Below are 15,259 nucleotides of genomic sequence, written 5' to 3'. Positions count from 1 at the left end.
TCTGCTTGCTCTTATTTTCTTATCATTAAGGGAGGTTTTTTTTTATTAGTTAGGCCTGTTGTAAGTAGATTTGGAATACTGTTAAGGCTTCTCCAGATATCTGGGAATAGAACAGAGAGCCAGATCTGAGGAAATATGAAACTACAATATAGGCTATTATTGTATTAAAAATCCCTGGAGCGTTGTAGCCTGCCATGTGTCACACCTAAATTGTCCCTCGTCCTCCGGAACCTTACTGCTGAGTGTGACATGTATGCAGGGGACAATTGTTACTGACGACCCTGGAAAAAAAAAACTGAAGGAAATTTCAGAATCCAGTGATTATTAAAAAATTGACTAATGATCAACATAGAATAATCAGACTCTTCAAAGGGAGTGCAAAAGGTAGGGGTTCCGCATATCACGTTGTCGGTTTAACCAGGTAACATTACAGCAAATATAATATAGTTAGCTAGGCTAGTATGTCTGTTTTTCAAGAGAGCCATCATTCTCTCAACTGTGGACAATAGACGATAGCTAGTTAACAAGGTAGCTATGCTAGGTAGCCAGCTAGTTAGCTGAACTCCAGAGCTGCATCGATGCATTTACGCGGCTTGCAAACAGCTTGCGTCGACTGAGTGGTGGTTTTTGCCAGAATATTGCCCTTCACTATTACTCAGTATTGATTTCCAACGGATAATCCTGCTTTTCCTCTGAGACTGTTAGCATGATGCTAGTGAGTGATGACATTAACGTTAGCTATATGCTGTGTATAATGTAAGCTAGCGTTTGTTATGTAAAAGACTGGCTCTCTTTAATTCCGGATGCAATGTTTACGTTCATCACTTAGGTTAGCGTGACACCAGTGGCACATTGTATGGACCTAAATTAGCATCCAACAAAAATAAATGAAAGAGGTTAGTGATTTTCAAATATAATTTATTCCTTTGCCTCCGCCAGGCAGTAGCCTTGCACCCAGGGTCTCATTTGCTGATTACATATAGGCAGTTATGAAACCGCTCTAAATAACTTGATGTTCACGAGAATTCATATTTTCTCCCGTAATGCCCTCTTCCTCCGCCTATTTCACCCAACTGTAAGTGTTCTAGCAAAGACTTAGTAATGGCCAATGAACTCATAGTTGTAAAAAACGCTTCGATTTGTGAAATAATCAGAGAAAAATTACACTGACAAAATGTAGACACGGATACTGATGCGTGCACACATGACCAATGATTTTTTTCGTGAGAATGAAAACATTTTCAGTTGGGTTATCAATTTAATCTCGATATATAGCTGCATCAATTATGATCTCGAGAAAATGACTTTGAATGCCAAGAATAGAATGCAGGTAACATGTAATTTAAGGTACTCTTCACCCCTCGCCAACCCTCCGCCTCAGCCTCACTGCTTAATGCAAGTCCTCAGTGTAGCATATGTATATTTCATGAGTAGTTGTGCAGGAATGACTGAATAATTAATGGTGGACATTCATTTATTATAGACTCCCATCCCCCACTCTGTCTGTGTACAACAGGAGTCACTATTTTGTAAGAACTTCAGGAATGAAGCCTAGACCAAGAGTGTAGGAAGCTGCACAATACTGTACATTTCTGTATGACCGCACATTCAGTAACGGGCCCTGACACTTTTTTGGCCCACAATCCTAGATGGCAGAAACTCCCAAAACTATGGGAAATTCTGAAAGATTCATGTGTTGGATTAAAAAAAAAAAAACCATGTAATATTATTAGTGATTATTAGGTCTGATCCTGATTTCTCCTCACTGAGATGGAGGAGGAGTTACCGTAGTAACAGAGGAGCCCTTATTCAGCCAGCATGGCTACCGCTTAGTATCACACCTAGATGATATGAGGATTGATGAATAGGGAGCACAGGTCATAGGCACAGCTGCTTCTGTGAGTGTGTGAGTGTTTAAACAAGTTGCTCCTCTCTCTTTGAAAGCATGCATGTTTGATTAGCAACGAATAGGTACTTCGTTTGATGGGTGAAGAATGTGAGATCAGCCCTTTTGACAGTAATGAAGAACACGTTCTCACCAGGTTCCATTCATTTTTTTTGTGTGCTGCTGACCCCGTCGTAGGTGTTTTAGTCTTACTGAACTTCTCTCTTTTCTCTGCAGTGCAGGTAATCCATGGGAGGATGTGCAGGTAATGCTCTGTGAGCTCTGTGAGACACCATGTCTGAAGAGGCAAACTCAGGCAGCGACCTGGAGCCTGGCCTCAACAGTGAAGAGGAAGATATGGAAGAGGAGGAGGAGGAGGATAATGATGATGATGACGAGGAGGAGGTGAATGAGACGGATGAGGAAGATGATGAGAATGACGGGGACGATGAGGAAGATTCAGCTGGTAAGTGGAGAGATATGCAGAGGGTAACTAAGACAAGACCAGACAGACATTTACCTACATGTTTCTGTAGGTGTTCCTGCAGTGCTCAACATTTCTGTGTTTTGGGGTTTAGTTTGACACTAGTGCTGCAGAAGGAGGGATGAACCAAATGTTGTGGTTGTCTAAAACGAACTCTGCTTTGTTAAGATCAGACTCACAGCTTTGTCTATATTTCCCATATATTACAAAGGGAGTTTGTGGTAATGTTTTTCTCAGTCGCTAGTCTTTTCTCAGACTCTCTTGTCCTGTCTGTCTGTCTGTCTGTCTATTCATCTCTCTGTAGATCGGCCCGGCAGTGCCAAAATTGACAATGAGGAAACTCAGCAGAGGGCCACCCAGGGCACCCCTCCACCTACCTCACCACACGGGAGCTCTTCCTCCAGCCCTCACTCTCAGCCCCCGTCTCAGCCCCCGTCTCGGCCGTCCTCCAGGCCCCCGTCTCGGCCGTCATCCAGGCCCACGTCTCGGCCGTCCTCCAGGCCTGCGTCCCCGCCCTCATCCAGGTCCTCGTCGCGCCCCCCCTCAGCGTCAGGCTCCCAGTCCCCCTCCAGCCCAGAGAGCCGCTCTGGCACCCCGACCCCCAGCGAAGACACCAAGAAGAGCGCCTCCAAGCTCTCCAAGCCTGCTCACATGAGGAGGAACATCAGGTAACGCATACATCTGAATGTTTGCATCTAAAATGCCATGCCACACCTCAGGACATAATAGTTGTACCTGGTGAACATTGAGGGGGGAATGCCAAGTTATGGAATAGGGTGATTTCGATCTAGTCATGGAGAAATTACTGCACTTTCTAACATTGTGCCATGAAGTTGCACAATGCTTAGAAACTGCTTTTCTTCTGCACCGAGTATCAGAAATCAGTAGTTTGCCTGTATGTTTCATACCCATTTCCCCCGTGTTTGTGCGGTCAGGAAGCTGTATGTTTCACTCCCATTTCCCCCGTGTTTGTGCGGTCAGGAAGCTGTATGTTTCATACCCATTTCCCCCGTGTTTGTGCGGTCAGGAAGCTGTATGTTTCATACCCATTTCCCCCGTGTTTGTGCGGTCAGGAAGCTGTATGTTTCACTCCCATTTCCCCCGTGTTTGTGCGGTCAGGAAGCTGTATGTTTCACTCCCATTTCCCCCGTGTTTGTGCGGTCAGGAAGCTGTATGTTTCACTCCTATTCCCCCCGTGTTTGTGCGGTCAGGAAGCTGTATGTTTCACTCCTATTCCCCCCGTGTTTGTGCGGTCAGGAAGCTGTATGTTTCATACCCATTTCCCCTGTGTTTGTGCGGTCAGGAAGCTGTATGTTTCATACCCATTTCCCCTGTGTTTGTGCGGTCAGGAAGCTGTATGTTTCACACCCATTTCCCCTGTGTTTGTGCGGTCAGGAAGCTGTATGTTTCACTCCTATTCCCCCCGTGTTTGTGCGGTCAGGAAGCTGTATGTTTCATACCCATTTCCCCTGTGTTTGTGCGGTCAGGAAGCTGTATGTTTCACACCCATTTCCCCTGTGTTTGTGCGGTCAGGAAGCTCCTGAAGGAGCACCAGCTGGAGGCCGTGACGCAGGCGGCCCAGCAGGAGGAGATGGAGAGGCGGCGGCGGCTGGAGCAGCTGAGGAAGGACTTCCCCATGGCGCCCGTGCCCGGCGAGCCCCCCACCAGTGAGCCTACCCTCCACCAGTCACACACACACACAGTCCCTTCAGTCAACGCAGCGGCTCCACCACAGCTCACAGACCCACTTTACACCAGCTCCGTCCTCCCCGTAGAGGGTATGTCTTGTAAGTGTGGTTCATGGCTCATTTTCTCTCCGAGCGTCCTGTGAAACGGCTGTCTGAGAGCCTTTTTTACTTTAGCTGGATAGGTTGTAGCTTCAGCTAACCGAAGCACAGGGTTAGGCAAGTGAACACTCCGTTAGAACATCTAACATTTAAATGCCTCACACATCACATATTATAACGTTTCTTTCACACACCAAATAGATATGTTGACTTTGTCAAGGAAAAAAAAAAAAGAAGTTTGTTTTCCAATCTATAGATAAATATCCATGATGTTCTATTCTTGAAAAATATCTCAACTTACATCTACACTCCATGTGAAATTGGAGGCAGGTTAGAATGGCACCTGAGCAGCGTTGCCATATTTGAGCAGCGTTGCCATATTTGAGCAGTGTAAACAGAAGAGCTCATATGGTTTGTAACAGATAATGGAAACTCATACTTTGACTACTGGCCGAAAATTGAAGTCACCTTGTAGAACATATTGTAGACAAACATAGGTGAGGCTATTCTTCCCCTAGTTTAACGCGCTGCTTTGATGTTCCACCTGTGTTGTTCCAGTATCGCCACGGACACCACACCTTAGCACAGACTCCAACTCCACTCCTTTTGTCCATATCTTTGTAAGTTTCCTTGCTTTACCCATGAGCCTGTTGGCTAACTATCTCTCTCTCTCTCTCTCTCTCTCTCTCTCTCTCTCTGTCTCTCTGTCTCTCTCTCTGTGTGTGTGCCCTCCAGCTGAAAGCTTGTCTCAAAACAGTGAAGCCCCTAGACCATTGTCTGCTGCCCGAGGGGAGGTGATCTGTCTGGACAGCAGTGGAGACGAGGGGGACGTGCCACCTCCCCCCCAACCCTCTCTGCCGCTCCCCATCCTCCTCCCCAAGCCTAGAGATGGTGAGATACATTCATGCTCAAGAACACCTGCCTGTCATAGTCAATGCCTCGAGGACCCACGTGTCTGAGGAGTTCTCTGAAAGCCATGCCGTCTGTTGATCGGTATTATACAGTTATGCACGTTTGTAAAAATGCAGTCTGCCTGGCAGTGTGAAAGTGTAGCTCTGGATGTCTGCTCACTCATGGATCTTTTGGAAACGTTTCGTAAAAATAATGTTTTTGTGGACTACAGCACTTCAGACACTTTCGCTAATGGAAAACTGCACACCCTAACGCCACGGTCTGTTTCTGCTCTTCTCTCAGTCTTCTTGCCGTCTCTTGTCCATCCCTACCCCTCCTCAGACGTGATCGAGTTGAGCTCGGACGAGGACGACGCCCTGCAGATCAGCAGCGAGTCGGACGACGAGGAGCGCTCCGGCACGCCACCTCCGGACGAGAGCAGCGGAGCGCACGCCAACGACGCGCACAACCAGCCCGACCCCCAGGGCAACGTGCTGGTCAACATGAACCACCCGCCCGAGGAGGCGGACCTGTACCTGGCACCACAGTTGGCCCGCGCTGTCAAACCCCACCAGGTGACCACAACCCGTCCTCACAGTATGGTGGTAGCGGAACTAATAATGGCCAAACACTGGGGGCCCCTAATTTCATTGACGGGATCTTGCTCATGGTATTAAATTAGCTTTAGTTCATGTGCAGTGGACTTTGCTTGTTGCTCGTGGCTCGTTGCCTTGTGTCTTGCCAGTCGCCCATTAATGAAATTGGTGTGTTTTGTGCCATCCCTTTAACCTTTCACTTGACTTTTGTTCTCTTTCAATTACTCTTTCCCCCTCTCTTTTACTCGTTCCTCTGTCCCCTCTCGGGACATTCTTAATCTCTCCTTTTTTCCTCCGCTCTCCTTCCTCCCTCGCTCCCTCTCTCAGATTGGTGGGATCCGGTTTCTGTATGATAACCTGGTGGAGTCGGTGGAGCGCTACAAGAGCAGCAGTGGCTTCGGCTGCATCCTGGCGCACAGCATGGGCCTGGGCAAAACCCTGCAGGTCATCTCCTTCGTCGACATCCTGCTGCGCTACACCGGAGCCCACACTGTGCTCACCATTGTGCCTGTGAGTGAGCAGGCCACGTGTGTGTGTGTGTGTGTGTGTGTGTGTGTGTGTGTGTGTGTGTGTGTGTGTGTGTGTGTGTGTGTGTGTGTGTGTGTGAGCTTACCACAAGTGTGTGTGTGTGTGTTTTTTGTGAAGTTTTTAGTTTGAGTGCGTTAGAGATTCTGAGTGTGTGAGTAATTGTTTAATATGACGATTGTGGTGAGTCATTTGTAATGGCATGGCAGGAATTTCAAAGATAGTGACTGTTCCTGTTCCCATAGTAACATGATTGGCCCCAGCCTTCTCAGCTGTCTTTCTCATTTCTGTCTGACTTTTCCCCTCCCTCTTCCTCTTCCTCTTCCTGGCTTCCCCTTTTTCTCCTGGTCACTCTCCATGTCTCTCTATTCTTTCTTTACATCTCTCTTTCATTTGATCTCTCTGGCTCATTCCCTTTTCCCTTGCTCTTCCTCTTGTTCCTATTTCCTCCTCCTCCTCCTCCTCCTCCTCCTCCTCTTCCTCTCTCCACTGCAGGTGAACACACTACAGAACTGGCTGGCTGAGTTTAACCTCTGGCTGCCGACCCAAGAGAACCTACCCCCTGACACAGACGAAAGCTACATAGCCCCTCGCGCCTTCCGAGTGTTCATCCTCAACGACGAGCACAAGTAAGGCATCAGCACACACTCACACATGTACACATTCCATGACTACTTTGTGTTGCATTAATTCGCCATTGCCACTACTTAGCACTGACTAGTTTCAGTTACATCTAGCAGAGCAGGGACAGATGGGAAATATGTATAGTGTAACTCACAGTTTGACCCTCAAAGTTCCCATAATCATTTGTTTCTTATTTTGTTTTTTTTTCTTATCATGCGATCACCAAATGCCAATATGTAATATGTACATTTACAGCTGACAAAAGAAACGTTTTGGTTTGTAATTTGTATTCTCTTCTTTGTCCTGTAAGAACCACTGTTGCTCGGGCGAAGGTGGTGGAGGACTGGAGTCGTGACGGAGGCGTGCTGCTGATGGGCTACGAGATGTACCGCCTGCTGTCCCTCAAGAAGAGTTTCGTGACCGGGCGCAAGAGGAAGACTAAGAAGCCAACCGGGCCGGTCATCATCGACCTGGATGAGGAAGACCGCCAGCAGGAGCTCCTCAAAGGTCAGCGCAACAATCGCTCGCCGCATCTGTGTCCGATCAGTTCAGTCGGGCGACACTGTAATGTTTCATTCAAATTTCATCACACAAAAGACTCCCCACAAACCTTTACATTTAGTTATTAGTGTTAATAATTAACATTTAACTAGTAGTGATGAAGTATTTATACAAATGTATGGAAAAGTACTAATATTAAAATATTCTGATTGTATGCCTGATGTGATGTGTTCATCCCATTGTATTGGCACCTACTACTCAGGACACCTCTTGTGTTCTACACAAGTCTGTCTTCTACAACTGTCCACCAATCATAGTCATTAGAGAGGTCTTGTCTTCAACTGTTCACCAATCACAGTCATTAGAGAGGGCTTGCCTTCAACTGTCCACCAATCACAGTCATTAGATAGGGCTTGTCTTCAACTGTTCACCAATCATAGTCATTAGAGAGGTCTTGTCTTCAACTGTTCACCAATCACAGTCATTAGAGAGGGCTTGTCTTCTCCCCACCTGCAGGCATTGAGAAGGCCCTCTCACGGCCCGGGCCTGACGTGGTGATCTGTGACGAGGGCCACCGCATCAAGAACTGCCACGCCAGCACGTCCCAGGCGCTGAAGAACATCCGTTCGCGGCGGCGGGTGGTGCTCACGGGCTACCCGCTGCAGAACAACCTGATCGAGTACTGGTGCATGGTGGACTTTGTGCGGCCCGACTTCCTGGGCACGCGGCAGGAGTTCAGCAACATGTTCGAGCGGCCCATCCTCAACGGTCAGTGCATGGACAGCACGCCGCAGGACTGCAGGCTCATGCGCTACCGCAGCCACGTGCTGCACAGCCTCCTGGAGGGCTTCGTGCAGAGGTGGGTGATACGCTGCGCCGCACCGCACCGCACCGCACCGCACCACAAGAACACATGCCTGAGGACACTAAAAGTAAAAACGCTGTCAAAAAGCAGCACTCACCCACTAACATCGTTACTTTGAGCTTTGGAACTTAGGGCACTGGAAAATAGTAACTTGTGGATCAAATGATTGATTAGCTGAACCCCTGACACATATCGTAATATTGGCAAGACTAGTCATGACACACACACACACAGCTCCAAAATAAACAACTTGATTGTTTTTTTTTAATGTTATGTTCTCTCGTGTCAGGTACTTGAACACATATAACACTTCTCCTTTCCTTGTCATTAAAAAAAAATCATCCTGTTCATTCAGTCATTGCAAAATATCCACTATGTGTACCATTGTGGGATTGTCTTTTTTATGTGTTTTTTTTGGCGCCAGGCGGGGCCACGATGTGCTGAGGAATCAGCTGCCGGACAAAGAGGAGCATGTGATCATGGTGCGTCTGTGCCCCCTGCAGAGGGCGCTCTACATGGAGTTCATGAACCGCTTCAGGGACGCGGGCAACAGCGGCTGGCTGGGCCTCAACCCCCTCAAGGCCTTCTGTGTCTGTTGCAAGGTGAGTGCCCTTTGTCCCTTTCTGCTGCCAATTAGGCCATTTGGAGTTCACTTGTATAAACGTGGATGGGTTGGACATGGCTTTCAAAGTGCTCCAACAGCATGGTTCACTTTTTTCAAACTTTGTTTCCCTTTGTAACCATCATGCATTTTTAATAATGAACCAGCATGAAGTCTGGCAATGCTGTGGGTTCATGTTTCCTGTTAATACCAATATGCTAATTCAAATATGCTAGTTTATTCAGTAGAGCTTCAAGGTAGCCCTGATATCTTTTGCTGTATTTTACCAACCTGGTCTTACGGCTGTTCTCTGTCTTCAGATATGGAACCATCCAGATGTTCTGTACGAGACACTGCAGAAAGAGAGCCTTGCTAATGAGCACGACCTGGACTTGGACGATGTCAGTTCCCCTGGTAACGCCCGATGTGCTGCCCCTGGTCTGAAGGGCAAGTCTGGTGACTCCGCTCAAAGCAAAGGGGGCTTGCCTGTGCTGGGCATAAACCCAATACAGGAGAGAGCCAATCAGGTCGTCACCTATGAATGGGTAAGAATCACTTGGACCAATTAGGAAGGTGTTGAAGTTGACTGGTTGTCAGGTTAGCATTCTCAGTTCTCAGAACAATTCTTTTGCTAAACCATTTCTGGGGTATTGTTATTGTTTGTAGCAGAACATTAAGCTGCAACAATGCCAGTATGGCTATGTTCACACTGCAATTCTTAGTGCTCAATTTGGATTTATTGTTCAGATCCGATTTTATTTCGTTTGGCTGTTCACATTGTTTTTTAAATGTGGCCAATGTCAGATTCAAGTGTGGGCTGGTCATGGTCTTGATCTGACCCGCATGCGCGAAAGAAACAATATCGCCAAAGACGTCAGACGTCAGCATTTTGTCCTATGGGAAAATGGAGGCCACTGAATTTAACGGTTACGGGTTCATTTGTAAGTTGATTTGCAGTGGAAACCAGCACATTTGTGAGCAAATGATTACGAGGAGGATGAGAAAAATGGCTTTTTGTGGGGCAGTGGCTGCTACTTCTGTACGGAGGTGTTTCTGTACGGAGGTGTTTGTGGACGACCTCCATCGCAGCTGTTGTTTGTATTTATCGTGTGACTCCCACCAGCGCAGAATTGAGGCGGATGTCGATCTAGAGTGACGTTAAAGTCGCATGAATTCCGAAATGACTGAATGTTCAGACTGAGGTTGCATTGCAATTGGAAGTGGCCCAAGATCAGATTCAATGTGATTTGTGCTGTTCACACTGATGTGTGGCTATGAGCGTGGACATATGTAGACAGCACTAAATGCAAGATAAGGATTTCTTATATGAAAATGTTTTGTTATGCTATGGTTTATTTTGCCATTTTAATTGTGTGTTATGTATTGCCTTGGGTGAGGTATTGCTGTAAAATATTTTCATTACAAACACATTTGTTTTGGATAGTCTTCATCATTAGAATAAAGCTAAGTTTGAAATGCGAACCATCAAAGCCAGGTGTGGCTAATTTGCTCCGTCAGACAAATGTGTAGAGTTGAAGGGTTTTTTTATGATAAAAACGAAATATGTTATTTTGTGTATAATCAATGCCAGGAGAGGAACTTTCATGTAAGCTGGAGGGGGTGTATATTGACTTAAAAACCACATGAAGGTCTCATCAAAAACATCACCGCAGGTTGCTAATCTTTCGTCCTTCACACCCATAGGCAAAAGACATCATGTCAAATTACCAGCCAGGTATCCTGGAAAATTCTGCAAAGATGGTGCTGCTCTTCCATTTGATTGATGAGAGTGTAAGCAGAGGAGACAAGATTTTGGTGTTCAGGTGAGTCTATGGTTTCTGTGTACTGTGCCGGGCAGTCTAGTGACGAGATACATTAGACTGCCGTCACATAGCACACACACACACACACACTCTTGTATGCTTTAGGCACAAACCAGGAGTGAGTGCAGTAGAATGTGTTTGATCCAATCCGAATTCAGCTTGAGGTGTCAAATGCAAGACAGTTATCTTACGCTCTAGCCAGCGGTACATCAGGAAGTACAATTGACATATCTAGGTTCGCTGTTTGAGGAACTCTGCAGTATGTTTCCTGCATATGTCCTGTATGACTGTATGTGAATGTTGAATGTGTGTTTTGTTTCATGTTTTGTATTGTGTTTCATGTGTGCACCAGTCAGAGCTTGTCTACACTCACTGTTATTGAGGACTTCCTGTCTAAGAGGCCGATGCCAGCATCCAGAATAAAACCTGACAGTTCCACTCAGAACTGGGTCCGCCATATCAACTATTACCGTAAGATTTACTGGACTGCAAGGCAATTTACTCTGATTCTGATTCTCTGTGAGAGCTGTTTATCAATTTTGGATACAGTACAGATACAGTGTTTTTTACTGAATTTGGTAAGACCGATATGTTGCTGGTTTTACTTTATGGAGGATTACAGAAAGGGTGTTATCTCCTCTTCTGTCCTGAGATTGGAGTTGTAAAGATAAGCACCATGTTAACATGATGGGTGACTCTCGTTTTCTGGTAGGGCTGGATGGAAGCACCTCAACTTCAGAGAGGGAGAGACTCATCAACCAGTTCAATGACCCAACAAACGACATGGCTTGGGTCTTCCTCCTCTCTACTAGGTAGTGTGCACAGACACACATACACACTCGAAAGCTGGACGCAGATGTACACATACTTCCTCTTATACACTCCTATATGCATGGTTTGTGTTCTCTCAGGCACACTGTCCACACACCAACACTTGTAAGTGTACACATCACCTTTTTTGATTGCTGTGTTAACGAAACATTATCGATACATCGTGCTTAATCATGGGCCCCATATTGTGTGTGACATTGGCACTCTGAGATTCTTCTGAATGAAGAGTGCGTTACAAATAAATTTAATTATTATTATTATTCTGTAGAGCGGGCTGTCTGGGAGTGAACCTAATCGGGGCGAACCGCGTGGTGGTTTTCGATGCTTCCTGGAACCCCTGCCACGACGCACAGGCTGTGTGCCGAGTGTATCGCTACGGGCAACGCAAGCCCTGCCATATCTACCGTCTGGTGTGTGACTTCACCCTGGAGAAGAAGATCTACGACCGGCAGGTCTCCAAACAGGGCATGTCTGGTGAGTGGCAAGCAGTTTGTGTTGTGACGTGTGTGTCTTTTCGTGTCTGAGTTTTTATTCGTATGCCGTTCTTGCAATCACTCGATTGTGTCTTCTACTCTACCCATGTGTGTGTATGTATGTGTGAATTTGCCCGTGTGTGTGTTTGTGTGTGCTACAGACCGTGTTGTGGACGACCTGAACCCTGTGCTCAACTTCACCCGACGAGAAGTGGAGTCTTTGCTTCATTTTGTGGAGGAAGAGCCCGACCGCCACCAGAACATTCTGCAAGCCCAGAATGAAATGGAAACGGTCATCAGAGATACCTGCCTAAATTTCCCAGAGTGCATCACCAAGGTACATAAAACACACACACACACACACACACACACACACACACACACACACACACACACACACACACACACACACACACACACACACACACTACTGAAAGCACACGTACACCCAGAAAGAAACTCATCCCATCGCGAAAAACAGAAATCCATCTGCCCACTGGCACCCCATCTTTGTCTCTGACCCCACGCTCCTGTCATCCCAACCAGCCGCCCTTCCAGCACGAATCCCTGCTGATGGACCGCAAGGAGATGAAGCTCACCAAGGCTGAGAAGCGTGCCGCCAAGAAGAGCTACGAGGAGGAGAAGAGGGCCTCCGTGCCCTACTCACGGCCGTCCTACGCACACTACTACCCAACCAGCGCACAGAACCTCAACAACATCCAAGCCTTCAATCAACACAACTGGTACCAGATCACACACACACACACACACACACAAACACACACACAAACACAAACACAGACAAGCACATGCATACAAACTTACACACACATCCATTTGAGCAGAAAAAAACACATACATATATATATATATATATATATACCCCCCAATCCATAAACAAATACACATATATGCACTCACATATAGTATGCTGGCAAACATGAAACACATCCAATACATACTGTACATACAGCACCCACAATCACCACAAACCTATGGACTGTGATGTAACCCAATCATGACCTTTGCCCCCCTCCGCATCCTTGCTTCCTCAGGCGCCCCACCATTCGTTCAGATGAAAAGCCAGTGGCGAGCGTGCGTCCAGTGCAGTCCACGCCCATTCCCATGATGCCTCGGCAGGTATCGCTGGGAATCCCTGGCTCCAGCTCGGGCATCAACTTCCCCGTCAACTACCTGCAGAAGGCCGGTGTGTACGTGCAGCGCATCATCACAACCACCGGTAATAACAACGCCCCCCCGCTAGCTGGCCAGTGCAGTCTTGCTCCTCATTACACACACATCTGTACACCTGAAGCATATAACAGACTTTCCACAGAACTGCCATACGTGATACTGTAGGAACACACTTCGGGGTGTCATTTTACTCACGGTTTACCCAGTGTTATTCCTAAGGGACGAAAAGAACATGGAGATTCTGAGCTTCTGAAAGCTTTTTCAGCATTGGGTACTAGTATGTGGTTTGTGCCCGCATCCATAGACATCGTGATCCCAGGGGCCAACAGCACCACTGACGTCCAGGCCCGGATTGGAGCTGGAGAGAGCATTCACGTCATCAAAGGCTCCAAAGGTATGGTCAACATATACACAGTCAGTTGGGCCATGCACTGGATTACCAGTGCTCACATAGAGACACGGAAACACTGATTGGATTAACTACACATGCTGTTACAGTTGTCAAACATAATCTGAGCTAAATAATTATTTTTTTCAAAAAGTAATAATTAATTCATTCATATCAGCTGTTGTGCTTGTAAAACTGCGGTCAGCTGCAAACTATGTGGCTCCCTCTGCCTCTAGGTACCTACATCAGGACCAACGATGGCCGCATCTTTGCCATCCGCTCCTCGGGGAAGAACAGACCTTTACAGGCCATCACCAGCATGGCCAGAGGTACAGCGCTAGGAACCACATGATGCCCCATGCTACATGTAGAGGGTTCCCTAGTGTACCCTTCAATAGAGATCATCAATGGGGAATGAATGCATTTAGGTCCCTGCAGAACATCTCTAGTGATCTCACTGTCCATCTGTCTGTCAGTCCACCCCTGAATTTGATTGATTATCATAGAGGTTTTAATGATTACTAACCTGATTATTGCTGATATCCATCTTCCAGGTTCCCAGGGAGGCTCGTTGCACTCTGTGAGTAATGGCGGAACGTCGTCCCCAGAGCGGAAACAGCCCTCCCCGTCTCCCCCGGAGAGCCCGGAGATCCTGCGCGAGCTCCACCGCTATGAGGAGACGGTTGCCATGGGAGATGAACTATCACCCCCAGACAGGGGGGAGATGTCAGGTGATAACAGGCGGCAGCACGGGCAGACAGCAGACGCCTACGGCTGGCCAACACCTGGCACAGATGAAGGAGACTTGCGCGGCAACAAGAGGAAGTGGTTCCAGAGGCCACACGGGGGCAAGAGGTCACTGGGGGCGTCAGAGTTTCCAAGCTTCCCCATGGGCGGTGGCGCCGACGGCGGCGGCATGGGCTTCCCGTCCGTGGGGCTCAACCCGGCGCTGCTGGGGACGCTGGGTCACATGAATCACTCCTTGCTCGGGGGCGGCGGGGGTGGTGCCGGGAGCAGGTCCCAGTTCGGAGACGGACTGGGGGACCTGCACTCCATGTTCCCCCCTCCATCCTCGTCCTCTGGGCCCGACGCACTGGGCCTAGAAGCCACGGGAAACGGACCTCTCCCCGGCTCCTCAGCCTTGGCCTCCACTTCGGCCGCCTCTTCCTCATCCTCCTCTTCCGCTCTGCCGTCCTCCTCCCTCCCCCCTTTCATGCTCAACCCCAGCATGGCTAGCATGCTATCCGGCGGTGGCTTCCCGTTGTCATACAACCAGTCACATTTCCCCGGCTCCTCCTCCTCCTCATCTGCTTCGTCCTCCACCACCCCTGGCTTCCTCTCCCACTACCCCTCGGGCACCTCCAGCCTTCTGGGCGCCGCCCTGGCCAGGCCAGACCTTCCTCACTCTAGCATGGCAGAAAACGGAGGTAGCAGCTCGGACGACGATGTCATTGAAGTAATGGGTCAGTGAAACCAATCCAGTAAAAACAATTGGAGATGCGCGCGCGCACACACACACACACACACACACACGGACACACACGGACACACACGGACACACACGGACACACACGGACACACACGGACACACACGGACACACACACACACACACACACACACACTCACACACTCACACACACTCACACACACATATATACCCAAGTGGGGACCAGCAAGACAAGAAACACTGAAATGCACACAGACTCCTTCATCCAAAACTCTGACCAAGAGTGTCAGGAGAGAGGCAGCGGTTCAAGAGTCGGAGACATTCTTTACATCACACCGTAAGG

The 15,259-nt window shown here is 47.9% G+C and overlaps 1 protein-coding gene across 8 annotated transcripts; it reads left to right on the top strand.

The window, feature by feature from the left end:
• Window positions 1-234: 234 nt before the first annotated feature.
• On the top strand, window positions 235-14,995 carry rad54l2 (RAD54 like 2). Of its 8 annotated transcripts, XM_031568369.2 has the most exons (23): window positions 235-384; window positions 830-896; window positions 2,123-2,351; window positions 2,674-3,037; window positions 3,903-4,156; window positions 4,892-5,047; window positions 5,351-5,622; window positions 5,971-6,153; window positions 6,664-6,797; window positions 7,103-7,299; window positions 7,810-8,152; window positions 8,583-8,760; window positions 9,080-9,304; window positions 10,464-10,582; window positions 10,935-11,053; window positions 11,295-11,394; window positions 11,682-11,887; window positions 12,048-12,223; window positions 12,433-12,629; window positions 12,942-13,126; window positions 13,385-13,474; window positions 13,705-13,797; window positions 14,023-14,995. In XM_031568369.2, exons 3-23 carry the CDS (start codon window positions 2,180-2,182, stop codon window positions 14,937-14,939), a joined length of 4,680 nt encoding a protein of 1,559 aa, XP_031424229.1. In that variant the 5' UTR covers window positions 235-384; window positions 830-896; window positions 2,123-2,179; the 3' UTR covers window positions 14,940-14,995. The 8 variants fall into 8 exon arrangements, with proteins under 8 accessions (XP_031424229.1, XP_031424232.1, XP_031424234.1 ...); XM_031568372.2 differs by lacking the exon at window positions 830-896 and having other exon boundaries at window positions 3,903-4,147; XM_031568374.2 differs by lacking the exon at window positions 830-896 and having other exon boundaries at window positions 5,390-5,622.
• The last annotated feature ends 264 nt before the right edge of the window (window positions 14,996-15,259 follow it).

Source organism: Clupea harengus, chromosome 5 (genome assembly GCF_900700415.2).
Source record: "Clupea harengus chromosome 5, Ch_v2.0.2, whole genome shotgun sequence".
Classification (NCBI taxonomy): domain Eukaryota; kingdom Metazoa; phylum Chordata; class Actinopteri; order Clupeiformes; family Clupeidae; genus Clupea; species Clupea harengus.
This window is presented reverse-complemented; position numbering and strand designations above follow the sequence as displayed.

What these genes read in the sequence shown, in the direction of transcription:
- rad54l2 (XM_031568368.2), top strand. Translation starts at nt 2,180, where the DNA reads ATGTCTGAAGAGGCAAACTCAGGCAGCGACCTGGAGCCTGGCCTCAAC. An exon ending in GTCTTCCTCCTCTCTACTAG is followed by an intron (nt 11,395 to 11,681) that starts GTAGTGTGCACA and finishes ATTATTCTGTAG; the next exon opens with AGCGGGCTGTCTGGGAGTGA. An exon ending in CTCCAAACAGGGCATGTCTG is followed by an intron (nt 11,888 to 12,047) that starts GTGAGTGGCAAG and finishes TGTGTGCTACAG; the next exon opens with ACCGTGTTGTGGACGACCTG.